The following is a 23873-nucleotide window of genomic DNA, read 5'->3' as shown; positions in this document are numbered from 1 at the left end:
GAACACAGCCACATAATGTCAACATGTTCCCAGAACACAGCCAAATAATGGCAACATGTTCCCAGAACACACAAAATGGCAACATGTTCCCAGAACACACAAAATGGCAACATGTTCCCAGAACACAGCCAAATAATGTCAACATGTTACATGAACTCACAAAATGGCAACATGTTCCCAGAACACACAAAATGGCAACATGTTCCCAGAACACAGCCAAATAATGTCAACATGTTCCATGAACTCACAAAATGGCAACATGTTCCCAGAACACACAAAATGGCAACATGTGCCGAGAACACAAAAAATGACAACATGTGCCGAGAACAATGCCCCTTACAGATGACATGTTCCCAGAACACAGCCCGTAGTTGGTCTGCCATAAAAAGTTAACAATACTTTACTTTTTCCTTAACAATTTTACAAGCAGGTAATAAAGCCATAAATCTTTACTGTGGATATAGCCAATAAATAGGGTAACCTTCACTATATGCAATTTGTAGTTTTCAATGCCTGTCCCATGCATATTATTTAGCCTAGTGTTTTGGGCCGTGCTTCATTTACTCAATAAATTATATAGGCATGAGAATTTTCATTTTAATCTGCAAAAGCTACATTCTGTACATTATTATTTTCAAACTACATCATATATTTTTCTCTTCTCTGATAAAAAATATTCCTCATATTGTTTGTGTCAAGTATTTTATTGTTATCTATGCAATGCTATATTCTTATTTTATAATAATTACTTTTATACAAATTCTTTTGAAAACTGTTCTTTATTGATGTGTATCATTTTCTTTATTTCTGAAAAATAAAACTTTGTTTGGGAATCCTTTTTTTGTTTCTGTACAAATTAATAAATATAAATACCTACCAGGCTTAATATCCAGCAACATTAAACAATTAAGTAGGGCCTATTGTTAGTAATGGTAAATTATATACTAATTAATGTGATTTCAACTGTGTCAATGTTGCTACCAACTCCAATAATTAAAACTGAAGCCATTTACTATGAAGTAAAACTTGGGTGTAATCCAAATCCACCCAGTTGCCGTAAAATATAGGCTTATTTAAAAAAAAGCATAACTAAAAAGTGTTTAAACGCATTTTCTTCTTAGAAAAGCCGCACATGCATGATATCATTAACATTACGGCAAATCAAACCCTTGAAGAAGCCCCATCAACCATTCAATCATTACGATGGGCAACAAATAAAACGCCCGCATCAAGGTACAGTCCTTATGCTATCGACATTAGCTCAACCCCGGCAACTAACGTGTCCCAAAACCAAGAATTGAAATCTTGACCCATTATTCTGATTAATTAGTGGTTAAACATCTTTAGGCATCTGAAAACGTTAGTTTTTAATCTAGTGTACTAAAAAAGGAACAACATAAAGCTTTATGCCGCCTTAAAAACCCAATCCCATGTTACGCAAGGCGTCGATAGAGAAAGAATAAGGCTTTGAGTCAGAACAGGCAAGGGCTTAGATAACTGCCAAAATACCTAATCTGTAGACCTCACAAAGGCATGTGAATTTCAGACGAAATACATGTTATGTGGTCAGTAGGTACATAAAAGAGAAAAGTAGTTTTAATCTAGAGACTTCAAACATTTCTGAAGGACCGAATTTGAACTTGTAGGCCGTGGTGTCGATGCCAAAGTTTAGCGTCGTCCGCAAAGATAAGCTATCGTTATATCATCTCTATGCCCATATTGTGACAGATATTTACAAATGTGTCTAATATAGGACAGAATACATAGCTACTCAACAGAGATAAGCGCAATCACTTGTCCACGACTTAAGAAACCACTGTACTGCAATTGTGAAAATTGTGACTAAGTTTCCGGGTGCGGGTATGCGGACACTAGTTAAAGTAGGCCCTATATATCTATTTATATTTATAGAAATGAAAGTATGTTTAACTGTTTGTCCTATACGAATTACTACATCTTTTTCATCGGATCGCCATAAAACTTTGTGAACAGAGTTTTTTTCCAGGAATCTATTCGGAGGGGGGGGGGGGGGGAAGCAGAGCCCCCCCCCCACCCCCCGAAGAAAGTATCGCCCCCCCACCCCCGAACGAAACGGAATTTATATAGAAAAAAATACTTTTAACAGTGTCTGCACGCCCCCACCCCCCCCCCCCCGGAAAGATTTCGCCAGGGCGGCACCCTAGCAGGAAGCAGAAGCGTAGCTACCTATTCCGGCAGCCGGGGCGAACTATCACTTATGTGCCAACCCTATTCAAACGCTGGCAAAAAGGCGCCCATCCCTACATACACTCCCCTATATAAAATAATTGAGGATATCAGCCATGTATAAATCTGTTTTCTTAAATTTTACTGAAGAATGAGGATTTTTTAAAAAATTGTCTACCCCTTTTGGCGCCCCATTCGATCTGGGGTCTCTGACAGGAAGCAATGCAATTTTTCTCCATAAAAATAAAAGCCAGATGCAATTTGACACTGTTCGTACGAGAGTCATAAAATTTTGGGTAGTTGGTGAAAAGGGTTTCGAGAAAGAAAAAAATTCTTAAGTGTGGCACCCTGGGAGGGTTCGATTTTTCTAATTATACGATTATGAGCTCAGAATCCAGAGGGGAATCCAGAGGGGCTATCTCATCAATTGCGGTCATAGGTAATACTAGATTCAGCAGAGGCGCAGCGAGGGGGGGCGGGGGGGTACATATGTCCACGGGCGCCAACCCTAGGGTGGCCAAAATGGTTGGAAAAATTTAAAAGCTCATTTTAGCTATAGTTTTGCATTATAAATATTTAAAAAATACGGGGAGGGGGCGCCAAATTGAAAGTTTGTCTCCGGCGGTAGGGGGGGGGCGCCAAATTGAAAATTTGTCCCCAGGCGCCAGGAATGGTGCTACGCCTCTGAGATTCAGTGATAAAACTACACCAGGTTCATCCGCCAGCTCCCCGGCGGTTGAGTGGCCCATCTCGGGCGACACTACGGTTTAGATGGGCTACTATAAATGTTCACTAAGTAGAATAATGAGCGCCCGCCGGCGCCCTGGCAGTTGGCGACAGCGAGCACCCCGGGCTCTACAGAGAGTGCCTCCTTAAAGAGCACCCTACAATAGGGACACGGTGGCACACGACATTTTATAATTAAACCGAATTAGGGGCGCCCCTGCGGAAATATAACCAGTGGCTCCCTGGAACGCCAAGGGACGCGTCTCTAACACATGGGCGGTCGCCAATGTGTGTTCTACCTCACTATTACAGAGGTTGATTAACGTACACTCAAGGCTTTCATACAGTGAGCCTTGGTGCGTCTAGGCGGCAGTGTGGACAAACCCGCGCCCCAAAAACGAATATGTGGGTTTGTTTGTTTAAGCATTATCAAAGATTTCATTCGTTTGTCATTCAAATTTGAGAAGTTAATGCTAATACCCCTGTGGTGGTTTCTACGAAAAAAAATTCGATTTGGTGGCGCCCTGGCAGGGTTCCATTTAGCTCCCCGGGTTTTCCCGTGAGTACTATGGTACCTTTGTTCGTTTTAATAATTGCGAAACGCTATGAATATGATGGGCTAATATAATCGCTCACTATACCGAGTGAGGCGCCTTCCTACCTACGCCCACCTACCTACATACCTAACTCCCTGCCTACGTACCTACCTATCTACTAACCTGCCTGCGCTGCTGCCTGCCTACCTACTTTCCTACCTACCGTTATTCCTGCCAAACTGCTTTCCTTCCACCCCGCCTGTCTACACACCTCACATCCTACTTACACACACACATATCTTCGTATGTATATATGCATGTGTTAGTGTGCTCTAGGACTATGTATTTTTACATTTTTTTGTTACGTAGAACTATTCAGTATAAAGGAGTTTCCTTTTTTTTTTTTGACGTTGTAACTGCCGCTAAAATATTCTTTTTTGTATGTGTGCATAAAATAGTGTAGGTTTATTAACAAAAGTAAATTTAAGTATGTATTTAAGTGTATATAATCATTTTCGTCAAGCCAATGTGTTCATAATCTTAAATTTAAAAACCCATGAAACTCGATAGCCAAAGATTTAGAATGAGAATAATTGCTATTTAACCAGTAACACCTATTCTAATTATTGTAATAATATTTTTTAAAAATAAATATACACAGAGATAGATTGTTTTCTTATATAATTTATTTAAAAAGTCAACTGTATTTCATAACGAAAATTAACACAAAATACATTCGAATAGAAACTGTCAAGGGAGACTACACTAATATTTGTAGGAATAATAGTTTTTATTTTTATTTAGAGTTTTTTTTTATTATTAGAAGAAAAGTTAATCATGTAGGTTCTATAAAAGATTACCTTGCATTTAAAAAAAAAGATATTCGATAGGTTTAGAAAGAGAAATAGTCAAAATTATTTATTATATTCATTAGTTGTTTTTTTTTAATAATATAGTACAAAGACCTGTTTTAATTATTTTTTTAAAATCTTATTTTAATTAATAAATTATAAATGAAGATCGAGGATCTATATTTTTTTAAAATAGTTTAACTGTCCCTAAACAATTGTATCAATCGCTGAGAAATTAAGAATTAATAATTACGTTTAACGCTTTATTAATTAAACGAGTTGAATTATTTCCGTTTTGATAAACTCTCTCTCTCTTTATAACTACTAACGCTTTATCATTGAGTTTCTTAAGAGAAAAATACAGGAGAGCGGTAGTTATCATTGACTCTGTCATTGATAATTTCATTGAGTCTTTCATAGAAAATAGTGTTTGATCGGCTGCTCTCTTTCTCTCTCTCTCTCTCTCTCTCTCTCTGTCCGCAAAATATTTTTGCAGGGTATCACATCAGAATCTTCAGCGATATATAAAGAACTTGATTTGGACTTTTGTTGAAAATAATATGGTAGATGTTTTAAATGTATAGCCAACATTTTATTTAAAGAAGAAAAATAAAAAAATAAAGGCATATTCGAATGTACAAAAACAGTTTTAATTATGCAACAGGAAAAGTGTTTATAGTTGTGAAAAAGAACCCATGAAACACTAATGTTTATACATTAACTAATGATGTCATCTGCCGAGTTTAGAATAAAAAGAAATGAACTATTTCATTCAAATTTGATTTAGATCTACTTACGCTATGAAATGTATACAATACATTTTTTTCGGCCTAAACTTATAACATTTATTGTATCTATTTGGATTCTAGATCTAGACTAGATCAAAATCTACGCAAAAACTAGAGGTAGACGCTAAGATCTAGATTTAGACTCTAGAATCTAGATCTACTCTAGAATCTATTCCAAAAATAAATTTCTATATTAAACTATTTCAGGCCTTAATTATTTTATAGAAATCTTTGTTGTTTAGCTATGGAACTGGCAAATTTGGGATAAAAAAATTAATTTGAAAGAACAGGCATATTAGCGTAAGTTAAGTTTTTTTTAAATACGTCTTTCATTCTCCATGTTTTATAGTGTACCTAAATAGCTGAGATAATAGTGTACGCAGGTGGTGCGGGATCGAGACACACCAAGTCAAACTTAATTTTTTTTTTAAAAATATGTTTGTCTTCCGATTATAGACTATATAGAAAGGAACTACTTCATTCAAATTTGATTTAGATCTAGATCTATAGATCTACTCATCATGACGTACGCTATGAAATATATACAATTTTATCGGTCAAACTTATACAAATTACTTTAAAACAACAAAATGATAATTGAAAAGCCAGATTTTTAACGGAATCATTTAAGTCTCTTAATCAGTGTGTGCCTGTGTTATGTTAAATGTGTCGGATTTTGAGCGGATTAGTTATTTCTTTGCTTTGTCACTAATATCGTTCAGCGTGTAGTAAAGCACATTGCGTTTTTTTGACCAATAACTATTTCATAAGTTATTTTCTCAAACAAGTACAACATTTTAAAATATATAGGCCTATAATTCACGTGAAACTGGTACCGACGGCTAGCGGTTCAATGCTTATTAATTGAACAAGCTCTGGTAATATCTGAAGTCTTCAAATCATTTATTCTATACCACTAATGGGTTTTCAGTTTAGACTAGAGTCAAAAAGATAATTCAAAACTAAACCATATTTATAAATATTACAAAATTTATTACCAAAATTATTTAATTATATTTCAAAATATAGTAAATATGAATGCCATTTTTCTTTAAATGTGTTATTAATGAATATCTTAACTTTTAAGAACGTTATGAATTGTTTCCCTTTACATTTTAAAAATATTCATTACTAAATGATTCAATATTTAAAATAGCAGTATATGGGGTCTACGACAAATTCCCGAAAGACACTTGCCCGAATGCCGTTTGCCCGAAGGCCGATTTCCCGAATGGACACTTGCCCGAATGCGACAAATGCCCGAATGGACACTTGCCCGAATGGGACAAATGCCCGAATGGACTCTTGCCCGAATGCGACAAATGCCCGAATGGACACTTGCCCGAATGCGACAAATGCCCGAATGGACACTTGCCCGAATGCGACAAATGCCCGAATGCCACTTGCCCGAAGGCCGTTTGCCCGAAAAATGTTATCAATAAAATATTACCAAATAGTCATTCGTGATCAATTTAAATTTGAAATTTTGATAAACAATACATATATTAACAAAAATAAAGGGAAAATATTTAATATGATATACTAACACGAAGATATTATTAATTAATTTGTATTTAAATAGAGATCAAACATAAAAGACTAACATTAGTTTTTTAATTCGCCGCCTAGGCCCCGCCTCATTCTATTGTTGAATGATCACCACCCAAGTTAAGCATAACAAGATAAACCAAGCAAACGTGCCTCTGTTCAATGTTGCGAAACGCCGCGCCGCCTACACTGTGTCATAAGCGCTATATAACCACCGCAACACGTCGACTGCACAAGGTGGTCAAAACTTACACATCAAAAGAATGTTAAGATACCGGCGCCAACATAACCTTACATTTATGAAAGAATAAAGAAATGTTATTACGGAAATTTCTCATATTAAAAAAAAAATTAAAGCTCAATTTTAAAAATATAAACACATTTGTTTTTATGCTTAAAACTGTGTTGATTTTCAAAATTTCAAACTTAAATTGATTATGAATGTCTATTTGGTTATAGAATTTTTTATTCAATTTTTACATTTTTCGGGCAAACGGCCTTCGGGCAAGTGGCATTCGGGCATTTGTCGCATTCGGGCAAGTGTCCATTCGGACATTTGTCGCATTCGGGCAAGTGTCCATTCGGCATTTGTCGCATTCGGGCAAGTGTCCATTCGGGCATTTGTCGCATTCGGGCAAGTGTCTTTCGGGAAAACGTCCGGCTCCCCAGAATATGAATGGATGTAGCAAAACGTTTAGGGTTAAGGTTAAATTATGCTCACCTCTATACCAATTAACAGTGAAGGTTAAGGTTATACTCACCTCTATACCAATCAACAGTGAAGGTTAAGGTTATGCTGACCTCTATACCAATCAATAGTGAAGGTTAAGGTCAGGTTATACTTACCTCTATACCAATCAACAGTGAAGGTTAGGTTATACTCACCTCTATACCAATCAACAGTGAAGGTTAAGGTTATGCTGACCTCTATACCAATAACAACAGTGAGGGTTAGGTTATACTCACCTCTATACCAATCAACAGTTAAGGTCAGGTTATGCTCACCTCTATACCAATGAGCAGTGAAGGTTAAGGTTATGTGTGTACTCACCTCTATACCAATCAACAGGGAACATACGAAGGTGATGACGTAAGGAATAATGTCCCACTCTGTGAGAAAACAAAACAGAGTAAGATTGTAGTCTCACTGTAATAGTAAATTCTCACTGCTTTATGATTAGAATGGATTCCATTGTAATACTGTAAAGAATAAACTATTGTGTATTTTACCCCTTTCCCCTGAAATTGTGTCAACATGCCCCCCCCCCCCCCCCCCAACTTCATTAACAGGTAATTATCACCAATTTCAGGTCAAATCTCCTCATGGCCAGGCAACCATCTTTAGCCACCCCAATGACCCACCCGTCACCTTTTAGCCATCCCCCTTTCCCACCCCCCAACTAGCCTAATATGTACCTCTTATCTCGCCCATCATCAGCCACCCGTAATATTTGCCTCCTCCCTCCCCCCCCCCCCCCCCCCCCACCACTTCCCAATTACCCACCACTGACACTTGCACAAACCTCTTCCCATAAATCAACCAAATTAATCTCCCCCCAAATGACCCTAACCTATGACCAACTCCCCCTCCCCCCTATGACCAACTCTCCCTCCCTCTCCCCCCCCCCCCCCGACCCACCCACCAACTTACTGTCAGTCCTCCACAACTTGACCACCATACGGTACTCCACCATGGGCAGGACGGCGGCGATGATGACAGCCGCCAACGCCGCCCTAGGGATGTAGTAGAACCAGGGTGTCAGTACACACAGGGCCAGGATCACCAGACCCCCCGTCCAGACCCCACTCAGGGGTGTCTTCACCCCGCTCTGGGAGTTCACGGCCGTTCTAGAAAAAAATTAAATAATTAAATTAATTATCCACTTTTGCTATATGTCATGGTAACACATGTTACAGATGAAGTAGAGTTTATCTTGTTTAGAAGGGGCAATTTAAAGAGCTGACAAAATTTTCGACTGGTGCCGGACTGGACACTTGATTATCAGCTTAGTGAAAAATAATATCCCTCGCCACAGTGGCGTCGCTAAGTCGGGTGTCACCCGGTGCGGCACTTCGTGTTGTCACCCTCCCCCGAGAAACAAAGTATATATATATATATATATATATATATATATATATATATATATATATATATATATATATATATATATATATATATATATATATATATATATATATATATATATATATATATATATATATATATATATATATATATATATATATATATATATATATATATATATATAATTTTATATATATTTTTTGCAACTAGCAAAAAAGCATTTTTCTTCTGTACATTTTGCAATTTTTTGCCATGGTGTCAACCTCCTAAATGGTGTCACCCGATGCGGTCCGTACCCCCCCCCCCCCGCCCCGCCCTCTCTACGCCTCTGCCTCACCAACTGATAAGCAATCAACATCGCCAAAGTAGAATATGTTGGCCTAGTAAATATTTTATGACATTTTTTTACAGGCTAAATAAAAATAATTTATCTGGTCAAGTGATAAAATATTTACTTGGCCAGTGGAAAAACAAGTTTTACTATAAATACAAATACCGGCCAACTGGTACAATTATTTATCTGGCCAAATATAAAACATTTTACCTGGCGAAACTTCCGGTCAGCGGGTACGACTGAAAGAATGAGCTGACGATGTTTGACGCACCAATGGCCAGCAACTCTTGGGTAGGGTCAATCTTGTAGTTGTTGTCACGTGCTGTTGAACAAATCACACCATTGGTCAGTTACGCGACGTCATATTATTTAAAGAATTTGATCATGGTTTGCTTTCTAATGTATATTTTTAATAGTGTGTTGAGCGTTTCTGTAATCATTTCAGACCTTTAAATTGTGTTTAACAACAACTTTTAAGATTCTTACCAAAAGCTTTTCCTATGGCCATTGTTTCTACTAAGGCAAGCAAAGGGACGATGGCAACACCAATACCGATGTTCTGAAAACCAGAAAAGAACATTTTAAGAAAAAAATAAAAATCACTTTCTCGTATATAGCCAATACCCGCTCAAGAATTTGCTCGAAAACCAGGCAGACTGGAAGATGGTTAAGAATCGAGCATTTCTCATGATGTCAGAGGCGTAGCGGGGACAAAATTTTCCATTTGCACCCCCCTTCAAACTTTCGATTTCCACCCCCCCCCCCCTCAAGATTTCGATTTGCACCTTTCCCCCCCCCCCCCTCAAACTTTCGATTTGCACCCCCCCCCCCTCAACCTTTCAATTTATTTTTCCAACCCATTTTGGCGCCCCCTAAGGTCGGCGCCCGGGGACATATGTCGTCCCCCCCCCGCCACCCCCCCACCCCCTCGCTACGCTACTGCATCATGATGCCAGCAGCTGGACCCGTGGGTTGCAGCAAGGCTTCTGCCTCCTCCCCCTTGGTTTGGATATGAGGGGCAGTTGGGGTCAAAGGTAGACCCACGGTCTCAAGCCCGTGTATCGAACTCGTGACTTTTACCTTGGGCATACAAAGACGCCTTTCCTGCTTTGTACTGAGTATGTATAGCGTGCTTTTTGCATTTCTTGCCCTTTCAGAATGGACCGTCTTGGAAGGTTCACCGTACTGAAGTTTATTTTTAATCGATGTGAAATCTTTTTTTTTTTCTAAAAGGATCACTTTATTGACATGAAGACAATCCTGTAACAGTTAAGCAACCAAAGCAGAAGCAGTAGAGGATTCATTTTTCCAGGTAGGAGGCAAAACTTTTTTAGTGTTGTAATAACGAGCTAAACGATGAATCCTAGATTCAACGAAAATAAGAATATATACATCACACTACATAAAATAAGGTAATCTCTTTAGTCTTCACATTATTTGTTCCATACTGCTAAGGTTTGTATAGCTCAACTAGAGTCACAAGATAATTCGAAACTACTCCAAATATACAAATATGACAAAATTTCGTGCTAAAAATACTGTACTTATGTTTATTGAAATAAGAAATATGTATGCTTTTTTTTCATAATTGTGTTACTAATGAATATATAAACTTTAAAAAAACGTTATAAATTGTCTCCCTTGAACATTTAAAAATAAACGTTAGGAAGTTACTAACACATTTAATTTTCATTACTTAACGATTCAATATTCAAAATAGCTGTATATCAATTAATGGGTAATATATATATATATATATATATATATATATATATATATATATATATATATATATATATATATATATATATATATATATACAAATGTTTAGGGTTTAATCTAGCTGTATGCGCAGCTCTAAACCAATCAATCGACACTAGTCTATCAACTCACTGAGAATATCTCCCCGGCGGACATGGTAATGTTCCCGTCAGTCATTTTAAACTTGGGGAACCCGACGGTCGGGAACCCGGCCTGTATGTTCCCCGTGACGGTGACGGTGCCGTTGTGTCCGTTGTTCTCCATGATGGCTACCACACCAGCGGCGACGATCACCACAATGGCGTTGGCCGCTGAAACAGAGAACACACAATGTCACTTGTCCCAAATACCATATTTCCTTAATGACATATATCCCAAATGACATCCGTCCCAAATGCAACCTTTTCTAAATGCCGCCTATCCCGAAGCCATGTGTTCCAAATACCATTTCCCCCAAATGCAATATGTCATAAATGTCATATATCACAAATGTCATATGTCACAAACGTAATATGCCCCAAATGCCATATGTCTTATATGTACCATATGGCATCTGTTCAAATGCCAAATGTCCCTAATGTCACCTGTCCTAAATCTCACGTGTTGCAAATGCCTTTCGTCCCTAATGCCACCTGTCCCTTATGACACCTGTCCCAAATGTCACCTGTTCCAAATGCCACCTGTCCCAAATGCCTTCACTCCCTAATGCCACCTGTCCTAAATGTCACCTGTACCAAATGCCACCTGTCCCAAATGCCACCTGTCCCAAATTCCACATGTCCTAAATGCCACCTGTCCCAAATGTCATCTGTCCCAAATGTCACCTGTCCCAAATGCCTTCACTCCCAAATGCCACCTGTCCCAAATGTCACCTGTCCCAAATTCCACATGTCCCAAATGCCACCAGCCCCAAATGCCACCTGCCCCAAATGTCACCTATCCCAAATGCCTTACGTCCAAAATACCTCCTGTCCCAAATTCCACCTGTCCAAAATGTCACCTGTCTCACCATGTTCTAGACTCACCTGTCCCCATCGTCCAGACACATTTCTGCAGCATCCTGAACGCTACGGACACCTTCCTTTCTGTGTCGCCTGGTTTTCTCCACTTGACCTCTCGCAACTTCTTCATACAGACCACGGCAATCAGACACAGTATGGCTACAGTCATGTCCCCTAGCCTGTAAGTAGACAGTATGGCTACAGTCATGTCCCCTAGCCTGTAAGTAGACACAGTATAGCTACAGTCATGTCCCCTAGCCTGTAAGTAGACACAGTATAGCTACAGTCATGTCCCCTAGCCTGTAGGTAGACACAGTATAGCTACAGTCATGTCCCCTAGCCTGTAGACAGACACAGTATAGCTACAGTCATGTCCCCTAGCCTGTAGGTAGACACAGTATAGCTACAGTCATGTCCTCTAGCCTGTAGGTAGACACAGTATAGCTACAGTCATGTCCCCTAGCCTGTAGGCAATCAGACACAGTATGGCTACAGTCATGTCCCCTAGCCTGTAGGCAATCAGACACAGTATAGCTACAGTCATGTCCCCTAGCCTGTAGGTAGACACAGTATATCTACAGTCATGTCCCTTAGCCTGTAGACAGACACAGTATAGCTACAGTCATGTCCCCTAGCCTGTAGGCAGACACAGTATAGCTACAGTCATGTCCCCTAGCCTGTAGGTAGACACAGTATAGCTACAGTCATGTCCCCTAGCCTGTAGGCAGACACAGTATGGCTACAGTCATGTCCCCTAGCCTGTAGGCAGACACAGTATGGCTACAGTCATGTCCCCTAGCCTGTAGGCAATCAGACACATTATGGCTACAGTCATGTCCCCTAACCTGTAGGCAATCAGACACAGTATGGCTACAGTCATGTCCCCTAGCCTGTAGGTAGACACAGTATAGCTACAGTCATGTCCCCTAGCCTGTAGGCAGACACAGTATAGCTACAGTCATGTCCCCTAGCCTGTAGGTAGACACAGTATAGCTACAGTCATGTCCCCTAGCCTGTAGGCAGACACAGTATGGCTACAGTCATGTCCCCTAGCCTGTAGGTAGACACAGTATAGCTACAGTCATGTCCCCCTAGCCTGTAGGCAATCAGACACAGTATGGCTACAGTCATGTCCCCTAGCCTGTAGGTAGACACAGTATAGCTACAGTCATGTCCCCTAGCCTGTAGGCAGACACAGTATGGCTACAGTCATGTCCCCTAGCCTGTAGGCAGACACAGTATAGCTACAGTCATGTCCCCTAGCCTGTAGACAGACACAGTATAGCTACAGTCATGTCCCCCTAGCCTGTAGACAATCAGACACAGTATAGCTACAGTCATGTCCCCTAGCCTGTAGGCAGACACAGTATGGCTACAGTCATGTCCCCTAGCCTGTAGGCAGACACAGTATAGCTACAGTCATGTCCCCTAGCCTGTAGGCAATCATACACAGTATAGCTACAGTCATGTCCCCTAGCCTGTAGGCAGACACAGTATAGCTACAGTCATGTCCCCTAGCCTGTAGGCAGACACAGTATGGCTACAGTCATGTCCCCCTAGCCTGTAGGCAATCAGACACAGTATAGCTACAGTCATGTCCCCTAGCCTGTAGGCAATCAGACACAGTATAGCTACAGTCATGTCCCCTAGCCTGTAGGCAATCAGACACAGTATAGCTACAGTCATGTCCCCTAGCCTGTAGACAGACACAGTATAGCTACAGTCATGTCCCCTAGCCTGTAGGCAATCAGACACAGTATAGCTACAGTCATGTCCCCTAGCCTGTAGGTAGACACAGTATAGCTACAGTCATGTCCCCTAGCCTGTAGGTAGACACAGTATAGCTACAGTCATGTCCCCTAGCCTGTAGGCAATCAGACACAGTATAGCTACAGTCATGTCCCCTAGCCTGTAGGTAGACACAGTATAGCTACAGTCATGTCCCCTAGCCTGTAGGTAATCAGACACAGTATAGCTACAGTCATGTCCCCTAGCCTGTAGGCAGACACAGTATAGCTACAGTCATGTCCCCTAGCCTGTAGGCAATCAGACACAGTATAGCTACAGTCATGTCCCCTAGCCTGTAGACAATCAGACACAGTATAGCTACAGTCATGTCCCCTAGCCTGTAGGCAGACACAGTATAGCTACAGTCATGTCCCCTAGCCTGTAGGCAGACACAGTATAGCTACAGTCATGTCCCCTAGCCTGTAGGCAGACACAGTATAGCTACAGTCATGTCCCCTAGCCTGTAGGCAATCAGACACAGTATAGCTACAGTCATGTCCCCTAGCCTGTAGACCATCAGACACAGTATAGCTACAGTCATGTCCCCTAGCCTGTAGGTAGACACAGTATAGCTACAGTCATGTCCCCTAGCCTGTAGACAGACACAGTATAGCTACAGTCATGTCCCCCTAGCCTGTAGGCAATCAGACACAGTATGGCTACAGTCATGTCCCCTAGCCTGTAGACAATCAGACACAGTATAGCTACAGTCATGTCCCCTAACCTGTAGGTAGACACAGTATAGCTACAGTCATGTCCTCTAGCCTGTAGGCAATCAGACACAGTATAGCTATAGTCATGTCCCCTAGCCTGTAGGTAGACACAGTATAGCTACAGTCATGTCCTCTAGCCTGTAGGCAATCAGACACAGTATAGCTACAGTCATGTCCCCTAGCCTGTAGGTAGACACAGTATAGCTACAGTCATGTCCTCTAGCCTGTAGGCAATCAGACACAGTATAGCTACAGTCATGTTCCCTAGCATGTAGACAGACACAGTATAGCTACAGTCATGTCCCCTAGCCTGTAGGCAATCAGACACAGTATGGCTACAGTCATGTCCCCTAGCCTGTAGGCAATCAGACACAGTATAGCTACAGTCATGTCCCCTAGCCTGTAGGTAGACACAGTATAGCTACAGTCATGTCCCTTAGCCTGTAGACAGACACAGTATAGCTACAGTCATGTCCCCTAGCCTGTAGGCAGACACAGTATAGCTACAGTCATGTCCCCTAGCCTGTAGGTAGACACAGTATAGCTACAGTCATGTCCCCTAGCCTGTAGACAGACACAGTATAGCTACAGTCATGTCCCCTAGCCTGTAGGTAGACACAGTATAGCTACAGTCATGTCCTCTAGCCTGTAGGTAGACACAGTATAGCTACAGTCATGTCCCCTAGCCTGTAGGCAATCAGACACAGTATGGCTACAGTCATGTCCCCTAGCCTGTAGGCAATCAGACACAGTATAGCTACAGTCATGTCCCCTAGCCTGTAGGTAGACACAGTATAGCTACAGTCATGTCCCTTAGCCTGTAGACAGACACAGTATAGCTACAGTCATGTCCCCTAGCCTGTAGGCAGACACAGTATAGCTACAGTCATGTCCCCTAGCCTGTAGGTAGACACAGTATAGCTACAGTCATGTCCCCTAGCCTGTAGGCAGACACAGTATGGCTACAGTCATGTCCCCTAGCCTGTAGGCAGACACAGTATGGCTACAGTCATGTCCCCTAGCCTGTAGGCAATCAGACACATTATGGCTACAGTCATGTCCCCTAACCTGTAGGCAATCAGACACAGTATGGCTACAGTCATGTCCCCTAGCCTGTAGGTAGACACAGTATAGCTACAGTCATGTCCCCTAGCCTGTAGGCAGACACAGTATAGCTACAGTCATGTCCCCTAGCCTGTAGGTAGACACAGTATAGCTACAGTCATGTCCCCTAGCCTGTAGGCAGACACAGTATGGCTACAGTCATGTCCCCTAGCCTGTAGGTAGACACAGTATAGCTACAGTCATGTCCCCCTAGCCTGTAGGCAATCAGACACAGTATGGCTACAGTCATGTCCCCTAGCCTGTAGGTAGACACAGTATAGCTACAGTCATGTCCCCTAGCCTGTAGGCAGACACAGTATGGCTACAGTCATGTCCCCTAGCCTGTAGGCAGACACAGTATGGCTACAGTCATGTCCCCTAGCCTGTAGGTAGACACAGTATAGCTACAGTCATGTCCCCCTAGCCTGTAGGCAATCAGACACAGTATGGCTACAGTCATGTCCCCTAGCCTGTAGGTAGACACAGTATAGCTACAGTCATGTCCCCTAGCCTGTAGGTAGACACAGTATAGCTACAGTCATGTCCCTTAGCCTGTAGACAGACACAGTATAGCTACAGTCATGTCCCCTAGCCTGTAGGCAATCAGACACAGTATAGCTACAGTCATGTCCCCTAGCCTGTAGGTAGACACAGTATAGCTACAGTCATGTCCCCTAGCCTGTAGGCAGACACAGTATAGCTACAGTCATGTCCCCTAGCCTGTAGGCAATCAGACACAGTATAGCTACAGTCATGTCCCCTAGCCTGTAGACAATCAGACACAGTATAGCTACAGTCATGTCCCCTAGCCTGTAGGCAGACACAGTATAGCTACAGTCATGTCCCCTAGCCTGTAGGCAGACACAGTATAGCTACAGTCATGTCCCCTAGCCTGTAGGCAGACACAGTATAGCTACAGTCATGTCCCCTAGCCTGTAGGCAATCAGACACAGTATAGCTACAGTCATGTCCCCTAGCCTGTAGACAATCAGACACAGTATAGCTACAGTCATGTCCCCTAGCCTGTAGGTAGACACAGTATAGCTACAGTCATGTCCCCTAGCCTGTAGACAGACACAGTATAGCTACAGTCATGTCCCCCTAGCCTGTAGGCAATCAGACACAGTATGGCTACAGTCATGTCCCCTAGCCTGTAGACAGACACAGTATAGCTACAGTCATGTCCCCTAGCCTGTAGGCAATCAGACACAGTATAGCTACAGTCATGTCCCCTAGCCTGTAGGTAGACACAGTATAGCTACAGTCATGTCCCCTAGCCTGTAGGCAATCAGACACAGTATGGCTACAGTCATGTCCCCTAGCCTGTAGGCAATCAGACACAGTATAGCTACAGTCATGTCCCCTAGCCTGTAGGCAATCAGACACAGTATGGCTACAGTCATGTCCCCTAGCCTGTAGACAATCAGACACAGTATAGCTACAGTCATGTCCCCTAACCTGTAGGTAGACACAGTATAGCTACAGTCATGTCCTCTAGCCTGTAGGCAATCAGACACAGTATAGCTACAGTCATGTCCCCTAGCCTGTAGGTAGACACAGTATAGCTACAGTCATGTCCTCTAGCCTGTAGGCAATCAGACACAGTATAGCTACAGTCATGTCCCCTAGCCTGTAGGCAGACACAGTATAGCTACAGTCATGTCCCCTAGCCTGTAGGTAGACACAGTATAGCTACAGTCATGTCCCCTAGCCTGTAGGCAGACACAGTATAGCTACAGTCATGTCCCCTAGCTTGTAGGCAATCAGACACAGTATAGCTACAGTCATGTCCCCTAGCCTGTAGACAATCAGACACAGTATAGCTACAGTCATGTCCCCTAGCCTGTAGGCAGACACAGTATAGCTACAGTCATGTCCCCTAGCCTGTAGGCAATCAGACACAGTATAGCTACAGTCATGTCCCCTAGCCTGTAGGCAGACACAGTATAGCTACAGTCATGTCCCCTAGCCTGTAGGTAGACACAGTATAGCTACAGTCATGTCCCCTAGCCTGTAGACAGACACAGTATAGCTACAGTCATGTCCCCCTAGCCTGTAGGCAATCAGACACAGTATGGCTACAGTCATGTCCCCTAGCCTGTAGGCAATCAGACACAGTATGGCTACAGTCATGTCCCCTAGCCTGTAGACAATCAGACACAGTATAGCTACAGTCATGTCCCCTAACCTGTAGGTAGACACAGTATAGCTACAGTCATGTCCTCTAGCCTGTAGGCAATCAGACACAGTATAGCTACAGTCATGTCCCCTAGCCTGTAGGTAGACACAGTATAGCTACAGTCATGTCCTCTAGCCTGTAGGCAATCAGACACAGTATAGCTACAGTCATGTCCACTAGCCTGTAGACAGACACAGTATGGCTACAGTCATGTCCCCTAGCCTGTAGGTAGACACAGTATGGCTACAGTCATGTCCTCTAGCCTGTAGGCAGACACAGTATAGCTACAGTCATGTCCCCTAACCTGTAGGTAGACACAGTATGGCTACAGTCATGTCCCCTAACCTGTAGGTAATCAGACACAGTATAGCTACAGTCATGTTCCCTAGCATGTAGACAGACACAGTATAGCTACAGTCATGTCCCCTAACCTGTAGGCAATCAGACACAGTATGGCTACAGTCATGTCCCCTAGCCTGTAGGAAATCAATGAGAGACAGTAGAGTTCTAGACTGCTAACCCAAAAGTCTCGAGTTCGAATCTGGGTACAAGTTAGTAGAATGTCCATGAGTTCACCCAGCTCTGATGAATAACTAACAAAGGCGGCTGGGCAAAGTGCTGACCACACTATCCTTTCATATGCCGAGGTCTCTGAAACATATCAACTCTACTTCATCTGCCCCATGTGTCTTGGGACACGAACGGGACAAAACGATGATGCGTGACTATTAGGGCTATAGTCAAAACTATCAGGATCGGTGTAATTATACTCAGGGTTAGGGGCAAGATAAGGACTTTAAGTGATAGCATCACAGTGACAATAGGGTTTGTAAGTCTCCGTCTCTCTCACTTAAAATTCAAAATCTCGTTTGCCAATTGTGAACATGATTAATATAACAACAAAAAATCTGGCGACTATTTGTTTCTAGGCCTCGCGTCAAGATTTAAAATTCCAAGAGTACCCAAAATACAACAAATAATAATTTTATTTTTTGTTTACTATTAATAAAATCTAATCAAGTACCAGTAGTCCTGGTCTATGAATAATATTATACTAATGTTGTAACAACGTTAAGACAATTTGTACCGGATTCGAATAAATAATAACAGACCGCACGCTTCTCTAAAAATTCACAAATTAACGTCGATTTATTTTTTTCTTTAAGTTAGCTTGCATCTTATAGCGTATCACTGTTTCCGATTTTAAATAACATATAATTAGCGAAAGTAACTTTTATATTTGCTTTGTATTATCGATTTCATTTATAAAGCTCACATTTGGTTTGAAAAATACGAGCTGGCAAGTACGAAAACGAGAAGTTGGTGACCTACTTACAAGCCCCATTATGTTGGATAAATTAAAAAGAGTACTTAGAAGAATTTTAAATTTATTCAAAGACAAACTGCGCCACCTACTTGGTTTCTGGGATCTTCTTACAAGTGTAGTAAACCATCTCCATGAAGTGGTTAGGAATTTTCGTCAGTCCCAAGGCGTTCTAAACATAAATCAGTATTAAAATAACTGGCTTTTGAAGTTTACTCGTAGGCTGCATACGATAAAAGTTAGGTATTGTTATAAGCTGAGATTTGGCTGAATTCACATCAATAGAAAATACAAACGGTCTAATCTACAATGACAAAACGGGTATCATGCAAATGAAGCTTTAAGGTACTTCAATGTAGTCTAGTGTCCTCTAAAGAATTTTGTAATGACCAAAGGATATCAAAGATGTTACAATATCTCTAAGGGATGTCTCAACATCCAAACGTCCTTTATTGGATATCCTAAAGTCCTCAATGGAATGTCCCAATGTCCTTTAAAGTCTAAGTGATGTCCACGTCCTCGAATGGATATCACAGTGTCCTTTAAGGGATGTCCTAATGTCCACTAAAGGATATCTAATTATCCCATAATGAAGGCCGTATGTTCTAAATAAGAGTTCCAGTCATCTCTAACGAACGCCATATTGTCGTTTACTTGTCACAATGTTCCTTTATAAATGTAATATAAAGGTAATAATGTCCTGTTATACGTTGCTAATGTCACCTGATGATTGTCCTCATGTCATCTCATGAAAGTCCTAAAGTCCTCTAATGAAGTTCTCTTTGTTCATCACAAGGTGTTCAGTCTCTCGCACGCTGATTAATACCCTGAGGTTAATGAGTGCACTTACTTTGACTTGACCCACGGCTATCGTAATGGCTGCAGCAGACGTGAAGGCTGTGATGACCGGATGTGAGATAAAGTTGACCAGTATACCTGGATCAGATTAAAAGTTGACTAATATACCTGGTTCAGATTAAAAGTTGACCTCCAAAATTTTAACATCCAAAAACTCGCATTTCGATTGATACTCTCACAAAAATTCAATTTAATTAAAATTTAATTAACCAATTAATTACCTAGTTTTAGAATGCCCATGATGAGTTGGATGATACCAGAGGTCAAGGTCAGGATGATGGCCGCCGTGGGGTCCTTCCCGCCCGTGGGTAGGTCAGGCGAGAAGGAGGTGCCGAAGGTGGCTGTCATGAGGGAGAGGAGGGCGGTGGGCCCCAGGGTGATGTCCTTGGACGTCCCCAGGAGGCAGTAGATGAAACACCCCACAAAGGCGGAGTACAGCCCATACTGTATGGGGGGGGGGGGTAGTAATTCAAAAATTTAATTTAATCATTTAAAAAATGATTGAACATAGTTGTATTGTGTTAACGTTAAATTTTGTTAACAATCAACAAAACACAAGATCTAATGAGTTGGCTTTTACACAAGAAACAGAAAAGGAAATAGAAGCACTCTAGAAATCCCTAAACTGGAATTAGATAACTGACGTTTCGGTGACAAGTCTTCGTCAGATTTAAGAGGAAAAAAAGCATCAAGCTTCTCAATAATAAAAAATATGATACTTTATCAGTCATTAGACAAAACTAATTAGCTAAAACAAGCTTTTTTTAAATAAATGTGTCAAATATAATTTAACAGGTTTTTGACAAATTTATTTGTGGCAGGGGGGGGGGGGGTCGAAGTTATGCCTGGTTTATTTAGTGACAGGGAGGGGAGGGGGGGCTTTAAGCTTGGCTTATTTACCTGAGGTGGGAGGTAAGCGATCTGGGCGTAGGCCAGGCCCTGGGGTATCACCGTCAACCCCACCGTCAGTCCGGCGATCACATCACACTGGAGCGTCGCCAACCTGGATGGGTGGGGGGGGGGGGTGAATGAACAGTTTAAAAAAATGATTATCTTAGTAAGTTTTTAAATGATGTAAAAATTAAGTTGAATTGAACCCTAAAGTCTATTAAACTCTAAAACTGTTTGAACCCTAAAATTACCTGAACCCTAAATTTGATCGAACCCTAAATTTGACTGAACCCTAAAGTTTACTGAAAAACTAACTGAACCCTAATGTTGTTTAAGTCCTTAATTTGATTAAATCCTAAAGCTGACTTAAACCTAAAACTAGCTGAACCCTAAAGTTGTCCCAACCCTAAAGTTGACTAAACCCTAAAGTTAACTGAACCCTAATATTGTTTAAGCCCTAAATTTGATTGAACCCTAAAGTTGAATGAACCCTAAAGTTGACTGAAGCCTAAAACTAACTGAACCCTAAAGTTGACTGAAAAAATAACTGAACCCTAATGTTGTTTAAGCCCTAAATTTGATTGAACCCTAAAGTTGACTGAGCCCTAAAGTTGACTGAAACCTTAATTTGACTGAACCCTAAAGTTGACTGAAACCTAAATTTGATTAAACCCTACAGTTGACTGAACCCTAAAGTTGACTGAACCCTAATGTTGACTGAACCCTAAAGTTGACTGAGCCCTAAAGTTAACTGAACCCTAAAGTTGACTGAGCCCTAAAGTTGACCCAAACTTGACCCCACCACACAGTACCTGTACTTGGGCAACCACCTGACGATGGGAAACTTGCTCAGCAGGTTGTCCAGAGTAAAAGTTTCCTGGCAACATCTTTTGATTTTTTCCCTGACCACAGCTCCTGTGACGTCATTGTGACGCGTCACGACTTCCAGTCCATTAGCAGACGTGCTGTGGTTTTCTAAATGCTGAAAGTTCAATGTAAAAGTAAATTCAAGACCACTTCAATATATAGTTTCCAAGAACTACCACTTATTTTTATATATTTACATATGTATATGTATGCGTTTCCGTTTTTTAACCATATTAATGACGGCACGTTATTTTAACCAGAAGCGTAGCGAGGGCAGGGCGGGGGTGCGGACCGCACTGGGCGACACCATTTAGGGGGGGGGGTGACACCATTGCAAAATGTGCAGAAGAAAAATGCTTTTTGCCAGTTGCACTAATGATTAACTATGCTGCATATGTTTATATTATAAGCCTATGTAGGCCGATACACACACACACACACAAACACACACACACACACACACATATATATATATACATATATATATATATATATATATATATATATATATATATATATATATATATATATATATATATATATATATATATAGTTGTTTTTTTCTTGTGGGGGGGGGGGAGGGGGGATGACACCATGAAGTGCCGCACCGGGTGACACCCGACCAAGCGACGCCATTGATTTTAACCAAATCGAAACATCCATAAGATACTGCATCTACTATCCATCAAAACCAACACGAATCAACACCATTCAAGCGGAACATGAAAAAAAAAAAACGCACCCCATATTTACTGAGGGTCGTGTGCACGACTAATGCGTAAGGGGGGGGGGGGTTGAGGGAGTCTAATTATGGTGGGGGCGGACCCTTCAAAAATGTGACATCTAATGTCAGGGGATCATACGGTGAATGGAAACTTTTGGTACCATTCTAATAGTGATGGAAACTTTTGGTACCATTCTAATAGTGATGGAAACTTTTGGTACCATTCTAATAGTGATGGAAACTTTTGGTACCGTTCTAATAGTCATGGAAACTTTTGGTACTATTCTAATAGTGATGGAAACTCTTAGGTTTAATGTGGGTCGAACATTGTTTCAATACAGATTCGCTTTTACATGGCTGGCGACCTTTTTTAAAAGATAAATTAATCATATCTTTTTAAAAATCATTGTATTATATCAATTTCAATTGTTGGCATTAAGCAATCAAAGTTATATATGACATATAGGTTAATTAAAATAAAACAATTGTTCGCATTTAAGAGACAATTTATGTTAATTTAATTTTTTATCGCAACATCTTATTTAGCACCATAAACATTTTTGTTCTTTCAATTCAAACAATACTACACTCGTCTAAAACGTCTGCAAATATTGCCTCCCCACCCCCTTTCCATTCACACACACACACACACACAGACACACAGACACACACTAACCCTGATTCGGCCAAAATACCACGAGCATATGCTCTCTCTATATACCTGTATATCATATATACCTATATATACGTATCATACACACACACACACACACACATATATATATATATATATATATATATATATATATATATATATATATATATATATATAGAGAGAGAGAGAGAGAGAGAGAGAGAGAGAGAGAGAGAGAGAGAGAGAGAGAGGGGGGGGGGTCGTCCATAAATGACGTCACATACGTAGGGGGGTGGGGGGGTCCGTAATTTTATGACGGTGTGTGACGAGGGGGATAGCGGGGGGTTCAGATAGGTGGGGGTCTGGCTTTTTTTGACGACGTGTGACGGAGAGGAGGGGGGGGGAGGTAAAAATCGTCAAAAAAAGCGTGACGTCATTTATGGATGACGCCGTACCGCTGTGTGATTAAAAGTTCTAAGACAATTTTGTAATGCTGACGCAACATTTAAATGTCCAGATTTATCTACACCATTAAAATATATTTAGGACTATTTTATTTATTTAAGAATAGAATCCACACTTTAAAATTGACTGTGTGGACAGATGAGACTGACTCAACTGGTATGCAGTACAGACCAGCCTCAGTGCAGATATTAGATACAAACTTTATACTTATAGTGAAAATTTAAAAAATTAAAGAAAGATTTTTTTTTCTAACTTACCGGTAGCCCCGGCTCGTCCATACAAGTTGTAGGCTAAAACCAAGATGTATCCAATTAGTTTCTTTATAAACCGATTAATTAAAACTCCAATTAAACATTCCCTCGACCTCCTGGCATATAAACCATTAAATACATTGAAAACGTCTTTGGGTGAGTGTGTTTTGTAACCCCAGACGCGCGTATTTTAACTGGGTCAAGGTCGCCTAGCAGAATACGTGATTCTCGGCTAGCGT

General features: G+C 41.1%; 1 protein-coding gene across 1 annotated transcript in view; it reads right to left on the bottom strand.

The window, feature by feature from the left end:
* LOC131940624 (sodium-independent sulfate anion transporter) overlaps nt 1–22478 on the bottom strand; it is a 29865-nt gene extending 7387 nt beyond the window's left edge. The window contains exons 1-12 of the mRNA XM_059299332.1: nt 22446–22478; nt 21506–21675; nt 20703–20805; nt 20024–20246; nt 19795–19880; nt 19037–19116; nt 11861–12015; nt 10968–11146; nt 9561–9633; nt 9285–9396; nt 8306–8502; nt 7706–7764 (exon numbers count right to left, since the gene is read on the bottom strand). Of these exons, the coding sequence (XP_059155315.1) occupies nt 7706–7764; nt 8306–8502; nt 9285–9396; nt 9561–9633; nt 10968–11146; nt 11861–12015; nt 19037–19116; nt 19795–19880; nt 20024–20246; nt 20703–20805; nt 21506–21675; nt 22446–22478 (1470 nt within the window). The remainder of the gene's footprint in view (nt 1–7705; nt 7765–8305; nt 8503–9284; nt 9397–9560; nt 9634–10967; nt 11147–11860; nt 12016–19036; nt 19117–19794; nt 19881–20023; nt 20247–20702; nt 20806–21505; nt 21676–22445) is intronic.
* Between the last annotated feature and the right edge of the window lie 1395 nt (nt 22479–23873).

Source organism: Physella acuta, unplaced genomic scaffold, assembly GCF_028476545.2.
Source record: "Physella acuta isolate Inbredline_101_S28 unplaced genomic scaffold, ASM2847654v3 ptg000324l, whole genome shotgun sequence".
NCBI classification, from domain to species: Eukaryota; Metazoa; Mollusca; class Gastropoda; family Physidae; genus Physella; species Physella acuta.
The sequence above is the reverse complement of the archived record's forward strand: the minus strand, read 5'-3'. Positions and strand labels throughout refer to the sequence as shown.